Here is an 18,649-nt window from a genome sequence, read left to right on the forward strand (position 1 = left end):
TAAGCATCTCCCTTATTTTCACACACATATCGCTGAATAATCATAAATCATCTACTTTTAATTAATATCACCAAGAAGATAGTGAAAACAATTACAAAGTAATTGATCCTTGTAGAACTGGCTTTTTCAGTGACTAATTCAGACCTATCCTTCTATTATATGAGTCCTATGTATTATACTTGTATTCAATCAATAATAGCAAGATTTTCTGTTAATTATTTTAACTTATATTTGCATAATATATTAGCAAATTGAGAGGTGAGAATTTTAAAAAATCATTTGTCAGAGTATATATGAGAGTAGTCATCTTCTTTTGCTTTTATTATTTTATTTCTGGACCACCAAATAAAATGAGCATTTTCATAAACAAAATAGAAGAAAAAAAGATGGCATTTGAAGCCACAAATTACAGCTTATTTTTCCTTCTATAATAAATTCAGTATGTACCTGCTTGTTTGTGATTCTTTCTGGCTTTTCTTCACTTTGCTTCTATATATATTTTGTAATGCTTCAATGACTCTTTTCTTTCTCACCTCTACCCTTTCTCTATCCCTCATCCCCACTGAGAGAGAGAGGAAAAAAAAAAAAAAAACACCTAAATAGTTGTAATAAGTCTGTAGTTAAGCAAAACAAATTCCCACATTGGCCATATACAAATGTCTCCTTCCTATGAGACAACTGTCTCTATATATAGAATGTCTCCTTCCATCACCTCTCTTAGAAGACAACCAGCATGCTTGGTCTTCTAGAAACTTGACTGAACATTGCCATATATTCTTATTAAGTCTTTAAAACTGTTCACAGCTTCTAAGTATTTTCAAGTTGCTTTTCTTTATACTGCTATTATAAATCATTTTCTAGTTCTGTTAATTTCTCGTTCTTAATCAGTCCAAACAAGTCTTCAATGGGCCCAATTTTGAACGATAGACATCAATACAACTAACAATTATTAAGTACATTTTCTTGATTTTATAATGAATTTATTGGCTATAAACTTTGTACAAAATTTAGAATGAATCCACAAATGGACTTGAAGTGATCTGTGATAAAAAACTCTAAACCTTTTGAACATATATAACACATTAATATATTATCTTGGTTGAAAAAAACTGACTTCATGCCTCAGGAATTGAAGGATATGTTTTTTTTACTATCTGAAATATTTATTTCAACTTTAAATTTCTTTGCTCTTTGATTTCATACTCCAATTCAATAGCATAGAAAATAACTAAATTGGGGTCTCCATTCCAACTTTACCAACTATGTCATTATTGATCTTCTAAGAGGACGTAAAAGTAAGAGGGAAGAAGACACACACACACACATCTATAAGCAGACACAAAATTAGCCTGGTAATAGAATTTCTCTTAACACTCTGTAAATCTTAATCATGTCTTTATTCCTCTCAACTTCTCTTATTACTAAAGCTTCCCACTCAACCCCATATTTTCTCCTTGCTGTCTCACTGGAATGCTATGAAAGAACCTATCTTTGGCCAAATATCATGATCTTGCTGAATTAAACTAAATTTAAATTTACATAGCATTTTCAACCAAACATTTCCATGCTCCTAACCCCTGTAAGTTAAGCAGTATTTTATCTGCTTAAAAGATGATAAAAGTGAGCTTCTGAGAGATTATTATGACTTTACAATAGTCAAAATGTATAGTAAGAGTTATATGTAAAGTCCAATTGTGTCCACTTTATCATAATACTTTAGAGAGATAAAAAAAAGGCTCAGAAATAAAGGAAAAACAACATAGAATTACAGTAAATGGAGCAATTTTTAAAACTAAATTTTCACTTAATAAAAATTAGTTTTTTGTCCAAAAGCATTCTTTGTTTCTTTTCCAAGATGATGTTTCTTCTTCATAAATCTCCTTAAAAAAAAAAAAAAAAAGATTTTCAAAATATAGTATTTTCCTGGCAATCAATATAAAAGTTCTGAATAAAATAGTCAAACTAAATCTTTCATTTAAAACTCTCTTGTTTCATAAGAACTTAACATTTAGATTTTTTTAAAAATTCATTATCTAAATTCTTTAGCAACCACTGAAACTACTCTGATGCCCCCTCATGACCAAAAAAACAAACAAAAAGTTAATAGAAGTGAATTTCCAAGACTATGCCAAAATATGATTCTAGCAGGTCCTATCAAGCTTGAAAAGACTGAAGTGTGTCCTGGATGACAATTTATTTGTTGTCTAATATATAGTCCAGTTAAGTTCCCAAAGATCTTCCCCACATAGCTGGCCAGAGAAATTCAACATGATCATTTTCTAAGACAGAGCAAGATACAGATTCCTGTGTAGGTCAGAAGGGTATCAAATCTACAACCATCAACCTAAACTATTTTTCTATAAATATAAAAGTTTTCACTATCAATAATAAGAATTTTCACTATCAGTGGTCCAATTACCAGGTTGCTTTAAGGTATGATGGATTGGGGTTTAAATCCTAGCTCAGCAACTTAATTTTCTGTGTGTTTAGTCAATTGCCTTACCTCTCTAGGCTTCATCTAATAAGCCATCTATTAAATGAAGGAGTTAAACTAGGTGTACTCTAAAATTCTTTCCATTTCTAAATCTTTAACCATTTGTCCCATTCATTTAAAGTACTATAAGGCTCTGCATTCCTTCCTTTCTGTTTCTCAGAATACAAACTTTGATCACCCAATTTAGCTGAGGAATATAGAGATAACAGTCTTTCTGTGCTTCTTCTTACTACTGACCAACCAAGTCCTCTCGGAAATGGCATGCATGTGGGAGGAAGAAGTGAACCAATCTCAATGTGATTATGTCCCGTGCCCTTTATAGACTAAAGTTATATCATCTATGCAAAAATCACAGTACATGTCAGCAGCCTGATTAGAACTTTTGTTTTTTTCCCTTAAGCTCATATTTCTACCATACCTATCTATCCCTGACAGCATCCTTAAACAATAGGGTTCTTTCCCCTGTGACACCACTCTTTTTTTGGCCTGATAATATTCCTTTACATCTTTTCAAAGATCCTTAGTCAAAATGGCAGTTGGCTTTCATCTAAGCGCTGACCCAAAGCTTGACCTGTCTGCAAAGACAGAGTACTGCTTGCCAAGAAAAAGAATCCCTTTCACTCTTGACTAAATGAATTCTAAGAGATCACAATAGGGGGAGACTCCTATTATACTACACAAGAGTAGAAAGTTAAAGTTTAACTAGTAAGGAACTGATGAACTCTTTAGTACTATTATTGGCTTTTCAGATAACAGCTCAAACTTTCACAGCACTTAAATACTTATAAAATGGGGCTACATATCCTATATAAAACTAAAAAAGTCACATAATTTTCTCAGAATTACAGAGCTAGTAAAAAGGATAGAAAGGGCTTGAACTCTTACCTTCTGGTGTAAATATACTATACTTTCAGTATACTACATTGCCTGAGCAGCCATCTAGTTCTCTCCATGCATTATTTTTTAAAATTCTATTTTATCTTTTTTCCCCCAATATCACTGTTTCTTCCCAAGAACTCCAAGTACCCACATTTTCAAAAAAAACCATTTACTTAGATCTAATTTCCACTGATAATTTACTATCAACCTCAAAATCCTGTTCTAGGTTAAACCTCATTCTCTATATCTGGTGGCCCAACTATAATCATTTAATAACAAAAACAGCATTTCTGTCTTTGGGAATACTCTATTTGCTTATATTGCCTAAGACTAGTAGGTAGTTAACAAATGTTTGTTATTTGTTGAATTGAATAAAATTATTTCTCTCAAGATGTATTGTCCTTGTTAACTGTTAGAAGTTCCCTCTCATATTTCCTCTACTGAAATATATAGGATGAATATAAATGTCTTATTTTTCTATCTAGTTCTCCTATGGGTTGGGGAGGATGGGGGAGGAACTAGAATTCCTTACGAGTAAGGATTCTAACCCACAAGCAAATCACATGACAGGAAATGCTCCTGGATAGGATTAAAAGCTTTTTTTTTTTTTTTTTTTTTTTTTTTAAGATTAAGCAATATTCAGCTACTAACCTACCATGACATTTAAAAATGAAATATATATTCAAAGAAATAATCCTGTTTCTTTTGATATTGTTAAGTACCAAGGACTTCTTTTTAAAAATGACCAAAGTAAGTTAACAGAGACCAAATCTTTTCCTCCTGAACTCTATACAATCTAAACAAAAAACCAAAATTAAAGTCTTTCTGAAAGTTTAAATTGCCAATCTGAATTGTCAGAGAATTGGATGCTAATAATTTGCCTTCTTATCCATTTTTTTAGTGGTCTTACTATTGCTAAAATGCTTTTTTTGTGAACAGGAGTCTTTTCATCTTTGTCTTGATATTTTTTCTCCACTTAGTGCTATTATTTACTTAAAACAGCAACATATGTATCTGAATGAGTTTTTAAAGTAACTCTACTTAAAAAAAAAAAAACTTCTTAATTAACACAATAAGTGGTGGAAGGAGGGCATGGTTAGGGAAAATTTAAACAACTATCTTCTCCTTAATGAAAAAAAAAAAAAAATGACGGAATCAGAAAAGGAAAATGTTAAATGAAGTGTCTGTAAGTCTTAAGGTCTTTGATGGGGCCAAGGCCTATGTTAGTGGAGAAAGCTTTTAAAAAATTTATTTAAAATTAATTGTTAATTTTTAATTCAATGTATATTGAATATCTAAACATTTGTATAGGAAATACAAAGTCATTTTATACTCCTAAATATTGTTAGCTTCATTCAACACAATAATCAATCGAACAAAATATTGAGGGTCTGATATGTGATTTAATTAGGACTTGGGTCTTTAATCAGGTCTAGAGAAGCACAAGGAGTACAAAATTACTTGAAAGCTACTATTTTCTGGCTATGGAGCCAAGAGAGCCTGGTTTCAATCCTGCCTCTGATGTATACTAACCATTTAACCTCTTAATGGTCCAAGTAACACTTGCAAACTATAAATTTCAGAGAAGGTATCAATTTGCATTGGGAGAGGGAGTTCCTTATGACAATGAAAACATGGTTCTAATTCCCCTTAGTACATATTTCAGGTACTATAATGAATATGATAAATGGTTCTTGTTCTTAAGGGACATAAATTCTTTAGAGTAAAAAATATCAAGAAAATGAATTAAAGCAGAGTTAAATTTGAGCCTAAGTGTTTAAGGAAAAAAAGTGTGAAAACAAGAGAGAATTGAAATGGGGATAACACACCAGGCAAGGGAACAAATAGTAAAGCAAAAAGCATGTTTGAGGAATAGTGGATAGACTAGGTTTACTAGAAAAGAATTCAAAAAGGAAGTAACAGAATGTAAGGCTGGAAAGGTAGACTGGAAATTAAATGTGGAAATCTTGAATGCCAGAATAAGATATACTGACTTTGTCTTATATACTCTAGGGTTTGTAACTAAGGGAGCTTCATGACATGATGGAATCGGTATCGTAGGTGGCTAACTGCAACAGAGCATCCCTAAAGTGATAAAGATTCCTTGGCATACATAACACTACAAATTTTGTGAATAAAATGTTTGGTATTCCTGAGCATAGACAAATATGTCCAGATGTCAAAGTCAGATATCAAGCTGTTTTACCTTTTTCCAAATTGGAACTTTGGCTTTTAATGTATCAATAACATATTTTACAGCTTCAAGGGATGCAGCTCTATGTGCTGAAGACACAGCAATGACTACACTTGCTTCTGTTACTGGAACTAAGCTGAAATAAGATAAAGGGAAAAAATGTTTTACACTTATTTTGATCAATTTGTATTTTAAGTAATAAGGATGATATGCTACACACAACTTATAACTGGGTGATATTCTAGACTCAACTTATAACTAGGATTTGCTACAAAAATATCATATAGTCCTTAAACATAGTGTTGAAACTATATTCCATATCAGAGTTTTATCTAAATGAGAAAATAGAAATTAAGGTAATTTGATGCTTTCCTATCTTTTCAAGAGGAGAAAGACTCAATTATATGGTACCCCTGAGTATATCATGTTGAATATTCTATGATCCTTCTGCACAGGGAAAGTCTTTTCTACCTAATTTCCACTGTACATTGTAACTCTTAGTAAACACAGATCCCATTTCAAGAACTCCCTAGAAAACCTGAAACTCTATTTCTTTTTGTATAAGAATACAAATTAAATTAAACATCTGCTAGTCACTTTAAGTAGAATATCTGGCATGATAAGCAGGAACCATAAAAGGTACAATGTGACTCTTTAAAAAAAAAAAAAAAGAAAAGAAAAAAAGACAGAGTACTGGTTTATTAGACTCACAGGCAATGGACAACTAAGAATTTTCAAGAATTTTAAATATGTTCTATAGCCATTATCTTTGCTAATTCCTATTGCTGTTAGAGCACAACAATATTATTAATGCTAAGACACTATGTTTAGAAAGGACTGGAATAAATTTAGCTAATGAATTTCGTGTTTGATTAAAAAAAGAAATTTAAAAAAAAGCCAAAGATGAAATATCACAACTGCCCTCACATTTTTACTACATATATAGCTTTCTCCCTTGATATATAGTTCAGCTGCAGGATTATTGTATCAAGTACTCTACATCACGATCAACACAAGTTTTAAAACAGCAGCAAATAGCATTGAAATTTACAAAATATAAAGAGGCTCAGCTTACCCAAGCCGATGGTACACAGCTATGTGCCTGACTGGCCACTGCTGTCTAACAGCGCTACATATTTTTCTGACTTCAGTTTCTGCCATTGGCATATATGCTTCATATTCTAAGCTAATAACTTTTTTCCCTTCAAAATTATTTCTTGTAGTCCCTAAAATAAAACAAACAAAAATAATTAGTGACAAACCATGTTTCCTTAAAAATACAGATATTATGATACAGGAAAAAAATTTTTCTACAAAAAAATAAACTTAATCAGTCCAATACTAATTTAAAAGCTTTCCAGGATATATGTAATGATGGTAATAGACTATCTATAGACCCAGATTTAAGGACAAGAAATTAAACATGGAATCATTAAAACAGTCTTTCAAACTAAACAAATAAACAAAATTATTTCACTCAAAGGAATGAAACAATATTCCTCTTATGGCACCACTAGGTGATATTCAACCCTCAAAAGAAAATAATTTATATTACTATATTGTTTCTAGGAGGAGACTTTTTCTTTAGTATTAACAGAAAAATAAAAAGATTGTAAATAATGACTATATTTTTTCTTGATCCTTACATTACAGAATTTGAATTAAGAATTTTTTGGAACTTACTAAAATCCCAAATAAAATACTAAATAAGTTCCTTAACATCATATATTTCAGACTATTTCTTAGTAAACTTTGAAATTTTGACTAAGTTTAAACAAAAATAGAACTATCATTAGATTGGATTGTTCCTGTGCTACTTAGAAAAGTGTAAAAATCAAAACTCACCCACGAACAGAGACACAGCTCCACAGACAGGAGAAACCACCAACTGTGAGACTTCATCTACTGAGAGTTTCTCAGCAGTAAATTTGATTATATCTTTAGGTTTTTCTTCAATTGCACTCATAGATTCTCTAGAAATGAAAATATTTCTAGAATTCATTAAGTATTATCACTAACATTTTCCTTCTCTTTTCAAGTATTAGAAGATGAAAAACAAACAAATAAATTTAAAAAAAAAAGGAGTAATATATTAGATGATAAAGTAAAACTGATTGGATGCTAAGATTGGAACTCCCTAGCTCACTGAATAACTGTGCATAATGCATTTACTAATGCAGTTTTGATTTGGGAGAGACTGCCTTTAATTTACATTAATGTAGGGTATAAGAGCAGCAATTAAATGTCAAGTATGATGACAAAAACAGAATTGTTTTATATTTACATCATACTTTGCTGTTCACAAACTATTTTCTTTACAGCAACTTTGTGAGATGACACAAGAATTATTATCCCCATTTTACAGATGGGGAAACTGAAGCTCAGAGCAATGATATGACTTACTCAAGGCCATAAAACTGAAAGCTCAAGACCCGGAAGACAATAATCCTCTACAATGTTGGTCTTCAAGGACCTTCAATTTCAAGTTGGTCCTGAGGACAGTGTCTCCCCAACAAGTAATGTGACCTCTGGGAAGGCAAACAAACCAACTCTGATGATTCACTTCCTCCCATTCCACAATTTCCCTGCCACACTATTACCTGCCAGGGTGAGGGTCATTTATTATTGCATCTGGCAAATGAATCTTTTAATACACACACCCTGACACACACCCTGATCCTGAAGTCTGTTGTCTCTATCCACCCTCCCTTCCTCTCCTGCACTAGAGTTGCTCTTGTACTCTGTCCCTTAGGGTTTTAGTTGCAGCAGGGAAAAGGGAGGAACAAGCTGGTAATTACACACAAATTATGATCACAACTTATGCCACATCCTGGTAAAATTTGACCCCACATCTAGGAAAAGAAAAATTTCTTCCATTTTATTACTCATTACCAAAGCAAAGGCCTTGAAGATATACAAAGGAAAGAATGATAAGTCTTCAGACAAAGGACCTGAGTTCAAATTACCCTTCTGATGACTGTTACCTACATGAATGACCTTGAGCATATCACTTAATTTAATTTCAAGCCTCCTTATATGTAAAGTGAGGAAATTGAACCAGAGTCCTTCTGAAGTCACTTCTAGTTCTATGATTTTATAATGAAAAAATATTTCACATTGATATTAACATAGCATCTTAGAATAAAAGTAACTAGTCCAGGCACACAACAAAAACTAGCAAACTCAAGAGAAGTTGATGGGTTTTCTCATATATTTTTTCTTCTACATGACAATGGTAACAAGTGGAAACCATACATACCCTAACAACCCAGAGATATTATCCTCCGCTAATGGGGGGAATAACTGCAATCTCGTCACCTGGCTGCAAGAAGAGGAGCTGATCTCCAAGTTGGACATATTCCTGACGAACAGCAAATATGACTTGATCTCTCACATCAGCTAACCTGAAGAAAACATAAAAGTTAGACCAATCAAAATTTTGACAAATAAATTTCTAAAAATCAACAACTGAAATTTCACTGTTCTCAAAATCCAAAATATGAAAATTTAATCCAAAGTAATACATTTATTATTCTATAAAGAAAGTTAAGAAATACATAGAAAAAATGAAAAAAAAAAAAGAAGAATTGAGTCATACATGAAAGGAAGGAAAAAGATAAAAAAATAAAATGAAACTACACAGTATACATTGTTTATTATATGTGATTCTCTCTTTATATAGGCTAAAGTCACATTAAGAAAGAAACCAAAACAAAAAAAGCAAATTTCTTGCTCAAAATCAATTTCTTCTTTTTCTGCCTCAGACTACTTTATCTCAGTGTTCTGTAACCTTTATATACTAATAATACCTTAAGTCAAACTTTAAACCTACTTATGTTGAACTTTTTAGGAGAATATGATTTGGCAGCATATATGCCAGTCTACTTTAATGGAATTTTGTTGAACCCTCAAATGATTATGAAATACCATTGATAGATATATATTGCTATTTTTGTTGGGTGTCATCCCAAAGCTTACCAAGCATGCTTTTGACTTATGTTTTGAGTAAAACAGATCTGATCTCATTTGACCAATAGTTATGCTTTCTCACTGCTCTCTTCACTAACAAACCAGCAGCAAAATGATCAAGAAAGTATTCCCTGGTGTTTGTTTTTTTGTTGTTGTTGTTGTTTTTTTTTGGGGGGGAGGGAAGTGGGTGGGAGTTATTTGCACCTATGATTTCATCCTCCAGTATTGCAGGTTATCTATACCCTAGAATCTTAAAACAGTTTCCTGGGACACATAGATATTTGCCTCTTGTCACTGCATGTGTGAGAGACAGATCTTCCTGACTCCAAGGCCAGGTTCCTAAGCAATATGCCATTCTGCCTTTTTTATGTATGTCACAGAACAATTTTAAAAATATGTGCTGAAGATAACACATACTAGGCCATAGAAAAAGAAGCAACTCTTCCATTGGAGCTGCCTTCTGAGGCAGCTTCTGGGAAGGGCCAGGGGTATTTCCACAGCCTCAGGCACATGAATAGCCTTCTCTTTTTTTAGCTTTATAGATAGTCAGGGAAACTCAAATTAGCAAGTGGTTAAGATCAGAGTCTCAGCTAAATATAATAAATTGTGCAAATTTTAAAAATAGAGGTACATACATGTTCATGTTACAAGTTTATGTATTATTTCCTGAAGGCTATCAATCATTGCTAAAACTATCATGTTAAATATGGCATTGTATCATATTTGCATTAAATATTGACATTAAAAATTAAAATTTTATTACAAAATAAGTACAAAAATAATTTATGAAAATGTCCAAAAGTTATTACAGCTATCAATGTTTTCAAAATTTGAAGAAGTAAAATAATGTAAAAAGTAAAATTTAGTAACAAATTTTGTTTTCCAATGTCTTTAAATTCCTGAATTTCAACTTTAAAATTTTCAAGTTTGAAAAGTACTCAAACTTCTTTTAAAAAATTCAGAACAAGATTTACTGCAATTAATATACATTATAGGATACAAAGAAGTTAGTAACCTATTTAAACACCTTATTTTATGGATGAGAAAACTGAGGCACCAGGAGGTAAAGTAAGTTGCCTAAAATTATAATGGTAAAAAGCAGCAATGCCATCATTCAACCCCAAATTCAGCTTTATTTCCACTACACTATTAATTTCTATGTCTGTCCAGAAAAAAAAAAAAAAAAAAAAAAAAAAAAAAAAAAAAAAAAAACCTGAAAACTGATAGCACTGAAAAAAAAAAAACAAAAAACTATCAGTAAAAAACAAATTAACAGTGAATTTTTTTATATCAAGTTTACAAACACTTAAATCCAGATGCTTAAATTCAACTTAATTTTAAGCTGTCAATTTTACACATTATGTATGATAGGGCTATGGCAACATGTTGTATAAAGAGGAAATGTTGGGAAAAAAAACTGAATCTGGAATTTTTTTAAGAGATGAGGACCAGTGATATTTAGATTAAGGTCAGTTTGTTTACTGATCAAGATCTGGCAGAATGATGATATACCTTCAAGATCATGTAGTCCAACTCCTTCATTTCAGAGAAAAGTAAACTAAGGGCTAAAGAAAGGAAGTATTTTTCCAAAGGTTTTATGGCTAATTTGGCACAATCTCAGAAACTCTGACACCTGATACTCTTACTATTCTTTCCACTATACCACAATGCCTTCTTTATTCTCTGGAGACTATAGAAGCTATATGTCTCATCAGAATAAAATAACCTCTTGGGATAAGATCCAATCTACCCTGTAACACTTAATGAGTTTTTAATGATCATCACTCAGAACTGCCTTTACTCTGGAAATGGAGAGATGCCATTTAGGACTCCATATTACAAAAAGGTCCACCACTCTCACCAACCCAACATATTCCACGAATGTTAAACTACCTAGGATGTCGACTTTCAATCTCTTCCCACAGCTTCAGAGACTTTATTTGTTGTGGCACAGAAATGGTCTCTGAACGAACACCTGCTAATTCAGCACTTCTTGCAAAATATAACACAGTAACCTACAGAGAGCAGGAGGAAAAGGTCATCAATAACATGTCAGAGTCTTAAGATTTTTCATTCCAAATAGAAGGAAGACAAAAAAAAATCTCCCCAAAACACACAAAAAACCTTTAGAATTTTAGATCTGGAAAAGTCTTTCAGGACAATATCGTTTAATTCACTTATTTGTCAGATAAAGCTTAAAAAGTGCCCAAAGTCACATGCAATTTAGTAACATAAATAGATCCTAGGTTTGCTGACTTGCCAGATCGGTATACTTTTCCCAAGATATCTTAATACTCAAAGCTTGAATTACTGTACCTTGTAAGCAAATAATTTTAATTACCTAGGCCCAGTGCTTTGCAAACAGTTAAGTACTTAATAAATGTTTGTTGATGTAAACAGAATTTTATATACTAAAAATGTAAATAGAAAATTGTCAATGCAATTCCAAAAGACCCATGATAGAAAATAGCATCCATAACCAAAGAAAAAACTATGGAATCTGAATGTTGATAGAAGTATATTAGTTTTTTTTTCTTTCTTGTAATTTTTCCCTTTTGTTCTGATTCTTCTTTCACAAAATGACTAAGGTAAAAATGTTTAATATGACTGTACATGTATAATTATATCAGATTGCTTATCATTTTGGGCAGAAGGGAGGAAAAGAAAGGAAGGAAAAAATATGGAACTCAAAATGTTAAAAGTGAATACTGAAAGCTATTTTTACATATAATTACAAATAATTAGAAACTATTAAAATAATTTTTAAAAATAAAATCATCTTTTTTTAGGCAATTGGGTTAGGTGACTCGCCCAGAGCCACACAGTAAATATTAAATGTCTGAGGTCAAATTTGAACTCAGGTCTTCCTGACTCCAAGGCCAGTGCTCTATATCCTGGGCCACCTGGCTGCCCCCCAAAAGAAAATTATAGACAAAATTCGGCCTTTAGAAAATAAAATTCTTAGTTATTTCAAAGAAAAACTTTCAAGTTTTCAAATTCAAACTCCACTATTTCAAAAGTCTGTCTTCAAATCTGAAATATATAATATCAGTCATTTTGCTACTAGCAAATAACTTACAATAATTGTAGAACTGCTTTCATTTTGACACCACTCAAGTATAAGGACTTTAGCTGATAAGTCAATTTTTAAAAATTACACCTGATCAACTAAGTGAAAAATTTTATACACAACTGTGCAAAAATTCATAAATATATTATTTTATCAGAAAGGGCTTCCGTTTCCTCCTCTACAAAATGAGGAGGTTGGACTGAATGATTTCTAACATTTCTTCATAGAACTTTAAACTCCTATACTTCCATGACCCAGTTGCTTAGGATTATGTTATGTAACTTATGAAATAATACTAACATTTACAAAAGCAGATGGTAAAAGCAGGGACAGGGAACTTGAAACACAGGATAAGCAGGTTAATTCATTCCCAGGCTCAGTAGGAAACTGGCAACCTTCAATCCAAAGGCATTCCATGGAGTTAATGTTACAAAATGCAAGGCAAACTATTAACTACCATACAGTCATCAGTTCTAAGTTACTGAAATATGTCCATCAATGGACAATTTTATGTACGTGTAGCCTTTTTTTTTTTTTTTTTTTTTTAGGGGAACCTATGATTCCTGACATTTTTTTAAAAATCCAAATACTATTCCAAGTATCTGCAACAAAAGTTACATCTTTAGTAAACACTTTGTAATCTTAATAAAGGGTTGGTATTAGTCTTACTGAAACCAAGAGCCAAGGCTTTACTGACAGGAGCTGGGAGAGTAAAATAAAAATTGAGGCCAGTTAAAGTTTCATCCAACCTGGCTCCAAACCAGAAAAGTAAACTTTAACTTGATTGCACAAAATGGAAGGGAAGAGGGAGCAGAGATTTTTTTTTTTTTTTAAATAGACATCCCTCTCAATGTAGTCTGTCACAGAAGTCCCAGACCACGAAGGATAAGTGCCAAGACCACAGTTCTAGGAACTGGAAGGAAGCTTACCCAAGGTTGCATAGGTGGTAAGCATCAGAGGCACAACTAGAACCTAGGTCCTCTAATTCAAGATAGTAATCAAAACTTGGGGAAAAAATTTTAAGTTAAATAGGTCATTCCTATTTATGCATCACTATCACTTCTGTTTTTAATCATTTTAATTTTATTCTCCATTACATGTAGACAAAAATTAACCTTTTTTAAAATTAAGAATTCCATATTTTTTCCTTCCCTCCTCTCCTCCAATTTGATTGGCAAAACAATTTTATATAGATTATAATGTGTAGTCATACAAAACATTTCTATATTAGCCATGTTGCAAAAGAAAAACAGACCAAAAATGCTCAAGAATAATAAAGTAAATATAGATGTGTGTGTGTGTGTGTGTGTGTGTGTGTTTGGTCTGTATTCAGACTCCATTGGTTCTTTCTCCAGAAGCAAAGGGCATTTTTCATCATGATCCTCAAGAATTGTCATGGATCATTCTATTGCTAAGCATAGCGAAGTCATTCAAAGTGGATCATCATATAATATTGCTGTTAATCAAAGTTTTGATTGTGCTCTTTTTACTCCTATCATTTCTTTAGATTCTCTCCCTTTTCTTGGGATGGTGGGGAGAGACGCAAGAGAAGGCAGAGAATGTGGGAATATGACAGTATGGCTGGCAATTCATTGGCTTATTCAACCAATCAACATTTATTAATCACCTACTACATACTAGGCACTATGCTAAGCATTGGGGATACAAAAAGAGGCAAAAGACAATCCTGTCCTCAAGAAGCTTATAATCTAATGGAGGAGAGAACGTGCAAACAAATATATACAAAGGTATACACATAAAGAAAACATTTATTAAGCGCCTACTATATGCCAAGCACTATACCGAGCGCCAGCAGACACAAGCAGAAGCAACAGAACGCCCCTGCCCACTCAGGGCTCACAATCTAAAGGAGGCTACCTGCAAATATATACCAACAGGCTACAAACAGGATCATTAGGGCAAGATAAGGGGAAAGAAGTACTCATTTTCTAGGATCGTGGGTCTGGATCTGGAAGGAACCCCGCGGCCAACCAACCCAAACTCCAGATGGGGAATCAGGCCCAGCAAGGTGAAGCGACCTGCCTGAGGTCACACAGCCGGTGGCGCTCACCTGGCTCTGCGGCACCATCCCGCCCCTGGGGCCCTTGTCTCCGGACACCAGCCACCGACCGGCCAGCTCCCCACAGGATCGGACGGAGGCGGAGGCAGAGGAGGCGGGGGCAAAGAAAGAAGTGGAAGTAGAGGGTGGGGACCGGCACCGACCTACAGTTTAGCACAGAAAGTTAGCAGACTCTCCGGCCACCCGCGGCGAATCACCAGGGCATGCGCAGATGCCACCGGCAGGCAGCTTTTTCGCTCTAACTCTGGGAGTGCGAACCCCGCCCTTTTCCTCCCCTCAGACCTCCTCGAGTTGTGAGATATCGCGAGAATTTCCGAGTCTACGAATCGGAAAAGCAGGGTCGTGGCGTCATTTAAAAGTGCCCGACGAAAGCGTCATATATAATTCGTCTTCAGAAAGAGCGAAGTGCTAGTTAAAATCTCCTTGCCGTTTGTAGGTCCTTCCGTCGCGGTCGGCTTTGAGTAGGGAAGTGGAGGTTCCTTTTCCGAGGGTGATCTTGCAAAGCCAAAGCTGAGCTCATGATCCCACACTCCCCGCGTCACGCCCGGAAATCACACTCTTTCTAACGATGCTGAGAGCGTCTCCACCGCCCCGCTGGCCAGGGTGTAAATCCCCCACTCTTTCCTCCCTCTTTTCTTCCTCCTTCTGACTCGTAGAGCCTTCCCTCACAACTTAAATTGCATTATTTAATTCAACGTTCTCCCTATGTACAAAGAACTTACTACCTTCCGCCTCACCTTTTGAGTTTTCCTTCACCTCAAACAGCCTACCCTTGTAGGCTAAGAAAAATGTTTCTTGTGGGGTCAAGGATAGTTAGAAACTAACCAGTACCTGCCCTTTTGGAGCTTGAGTTCAGGGACAATCCATACTCCACACAGATGCTGAAATGATCTTAAAACACGGGAGACTTTTTGTCTCTCCTACTCAAAAAACCTAAAGGAACTGCCGATTTCTTTTACAATAAAATACAAAGTATTTATATTTAAATGTGATTTTTTTTTTCCTCCATTAGGTGCTTTTGGAGGATTTGAAACTACATTAATACAAGTTCTCACAATGTAGTCTGGAAATTTCTGAAGGTGTCTAAGATTCTTTCAATGGGCTTCAGAAGTCAAAAATATTTTCATAATAATACTAAGGTATTTTATTTTCTAATGACGTAAATGGTGATTAGATATAACTAACATAAATAAAGACTTTTTGGTGGTCCTCAATTTTTAAAAGTGAAAAGAGGTCTTCAGACCAAAGAGTTTGAGAATCACTGAGTGAAATGAAACCAGGGGACATAAAATAAATTTCTGGGCCAAACCTTATCTCAAGTTGGGTAGGGAATAAAGCTTACATAAGAGATACTCTTCTTGTGGCCTACCCTTTCAGCTCCCAATCTCTGAGAATTCTTCAGAAACCTCAGGTCCTTCACTTCCTTTAGAGAAGTAAGACTAGGAATCCTAGATGATGTAGTGTCCCAGAAGAAATAAAATTTTTCATGCTCCTAGATGCCGAGAGGCAAGAAATAGTGTTGAACTTCCTTCAGAATAAGCCAGGACAGGAGTGGGAAGGTGTAATGGGCTGAGGCTTGAGTTGATGCACTGAGGTCCCAAGCACATGAGGCTAAATAGTAATTGGACCATACTCTATTAATATGTAAGCTTGGAGAAAGAATGGCCCCCACCCACTCTTTGTGCAAGTCCTGATGTGTTGTTTAGGAAATGACGATTTTGGTGGGTGGAGGCAGGGGAATGGAAAAGGAAGGGGAGGAGAGACTTTTGGGACGGCCATTGCCACGGTTGCCTCAGCTCACATCTCTCTCTGTTAGCTGATTTGTTTCTCTTCTTCTTTTTGCTTTTGCTGCTTTCGACAACTTTTTTTTTTCTGTTTGTTAAGTGTCTGAGGCTGGATTTGAACTCAGGTCCTCTTGACTTCAAGGCTGGTGCTCTACCCACTGAGCCATCTCCTCCCCTTCCTCCCCTTCCTTTTCCACTCCCCTGCCTCCACCCACCAAAATCGTCATTTCCTATACAACACATCAGGACTTGCACAAAGAGTGGGTGGGGGCCATTCTTTCTCCAAGCTTACATATTAATAGAGTATGGTCCAATTACTATTTAGCCTCATGTGCTTGGGACCTCAGTGCATCAACTCAAGCCTCAGCCCATTACAGGAAGGGGCAATGCAGATATATTTTTTCTTCCATTTATTACCTAGAATGGAGGTGGAACAAAGAAGAACCCCATCCCAACCTCTTCCAACTTTTGAAATTGCTTCACTCTTTAAATCTGTCAGGCTACCAGGACACTCGGAATTTTTTAACTGGTTTTAGTATATCAGAAAAATCGAGCCTGCAAAATAGCTATGCAATTTTTACTTCAGAGGTTAATGGGGGTTATCAGAGTCCAGACTACAGGGGTATTTGTAGCTTAGTAAAACATACATATAGATATACAAACATATACATAATCATATGCCTTATATTTCCAGGATTATATAATTATTACCACAAAAAAGATAACTTTGGAATTTCTCCTCTTTGGGAGCATAAATCAATGGGGACCTTCCTAGGAAACAAAAGAAGGAGAATTGGAGGGGAGGGTAGAGAAAAGAAGAAGAAGAGGGTGGAAGGGAATATAGAAGTATTTTCAGATTATAAAACCAGGCCTACTTGATTCAGCTCTGGTTTTGTTACCAGGTCTAGGTTTCATTGTAGACCCCTGAAATCACTCTCTCTGCCTTTAGGTAGTGAAAGGAAGAGATCAAGAATGTTCTGGCTCTTATTCCCTCTGAAACCCACACATAAGAAAAAAAAGAGACATTAAGAATCAAGGTCAAAAGCCAAACTCCAAAAGTCCTGGCTACTTATTCAGTTCAAACAGTTTCTCATACTGCTAATCTCATTGGCTTCTCAGTTCCATCTGTGAGGATGAGGCAATGTTTGTCTACATCAAAGGCTTTTGCCAGCAAAAGTAATCAGTTTGGAAGGAGTGCAGACTGATCCCCATTAAGTTACCAGAGATCTATTTACATTGGTGTTCCCAATAGTGAATCAAGAAGAATGGAACCTGTCCTCTAAGTCTATGACCTAATGGGAATCATTCATGTTCTAGAAGGATTTGTATTGGGGAGGGGCAGGATATTCTGCACCCTTATTCAAGCTGATTGAAGGTGTAGCCCACAGGATATTATCAAGAATGGGAGGAGCTGAATTATTAGCGATAACATTGCCAAGAAAACTGGAGAGCTAGGGTCACTTCGTAACATTGATACTTGGAAAGTGCTTTGCAATTATTAAAGCCCTGTATAAATGTTAGTTTGTTGTTGTTACTACTCTTCCCACTCCCTTTTGTCAGCATACAATCGATCAGTTAACTTTGTCATATATACAGTTGCACTTGAAACATAAAATCCACACATCTCACATCTAGTCTTTTTATCTAAACATTGACCATGACCCTATCCAAATGTCTTTTAATCTATATCTGACTTTATATTGAAAAATTGCTTGCAGATTTGTAACTCTCTAGTTTGGGATACTTTGAGTTTTGCAAAGAGATCTCCCTGCAATGATTTTGTTTAAACAAGATGCATATGGTCAATAAATGCAAATAATATGGAGCATATTTTTTTAAAAAACCTTATTCCACATGTAGAAGATAACTATTCCTTTATTTGGGGGGAGCAGGGATAGTTAGTGAAAAGTGAAAATATGTCTCTGTCTGAGGCAGTTTGACCTCTTACCTATGTGTGATGGGTGAGATCTACAGTCTTTTGACCAATGTCTTTAACATCCCCTTGGTACTCTTTGAAATAGTTCATTGAAAAACAGATGGTGCAGTAGTTACTTTTTAAAGGAATAGGAAAGCATGACCACATCTGGAATTAATCTTTAGTTTCTTAAATTAGCAGATCACCCAGGTTTCTATCCTATCCATATGACTTCCATAGATTTCACTAAATAAATGCTACTAA

The 18,649-nt window shown here is 34.6% G+C and overlaps 1 protein-coding gene across 2 annotated transcripts; it reads right to left on the reverse strand.

Moving 5' to 3' along the window:
- Positions 1 to 958: 958 nt before the first annotated feature.
- On the reverse strand, positions 959 to 14,959 carry MOCS2 (molybdenum cofactor synthesis 2). Of its 2 annotated transcripts, XM_051990642.1 has the most exons (7): positions 14,830 to 14,958; positions 11,430 to 11,551; positions 8,827 to 8,971; positions 7,413 to 7,540; positions 6,643 to 6,793; positions 5,580 to 5,703; positions 959 to 1,880 (listed from the first exon to the last, which is right to left on the reverse strand). In XM_051990642.1, exons 3-7 carry the CDS (start codon positions 8,922 to 8,924, stop codon positions 1,815 to 1,817), a joined length of 567 nt encoding a protein of 188 aa, XP_051846602.1. In that variant the 5' UTR covers positions 8,925 to 8,971; positions 11,430 to 11,551; positions 14,830 to 14,958; the 3' UTR covers positions 959 to 1,814. The 2 variants fall into 2 exon arrangements, with proteins under 2 accessions (XP_051846602.1, XP_051846609.1); XM_051990649.1 differs by lacking the exon at positions 11,430 to 11,551 and having other exon boundaries at positions 14,678 to 14,959.
- Between the last annotated feature and the right edge of the window lie 3,690 nt (positions 14,960 to 18,649).

The sequence above is a fragment of the Antechinus flavipes genome, chromosome 1 (genome assembly GCF_016432865.1).
Source record: "Antechinus flavipes isolate AdamAnt ecotype Samford, QLD, Australia chromosome 1, AdamAnt_v2, whole genome shotgun sequence".
NCBI classification, from domain to species: domain Eukaryota; kingdom Metazoa; phylum Chordata; class Mammalia; order Dasyuromorphia; family Dasyuridae; genus Antechinus; species Antechinus flavipes.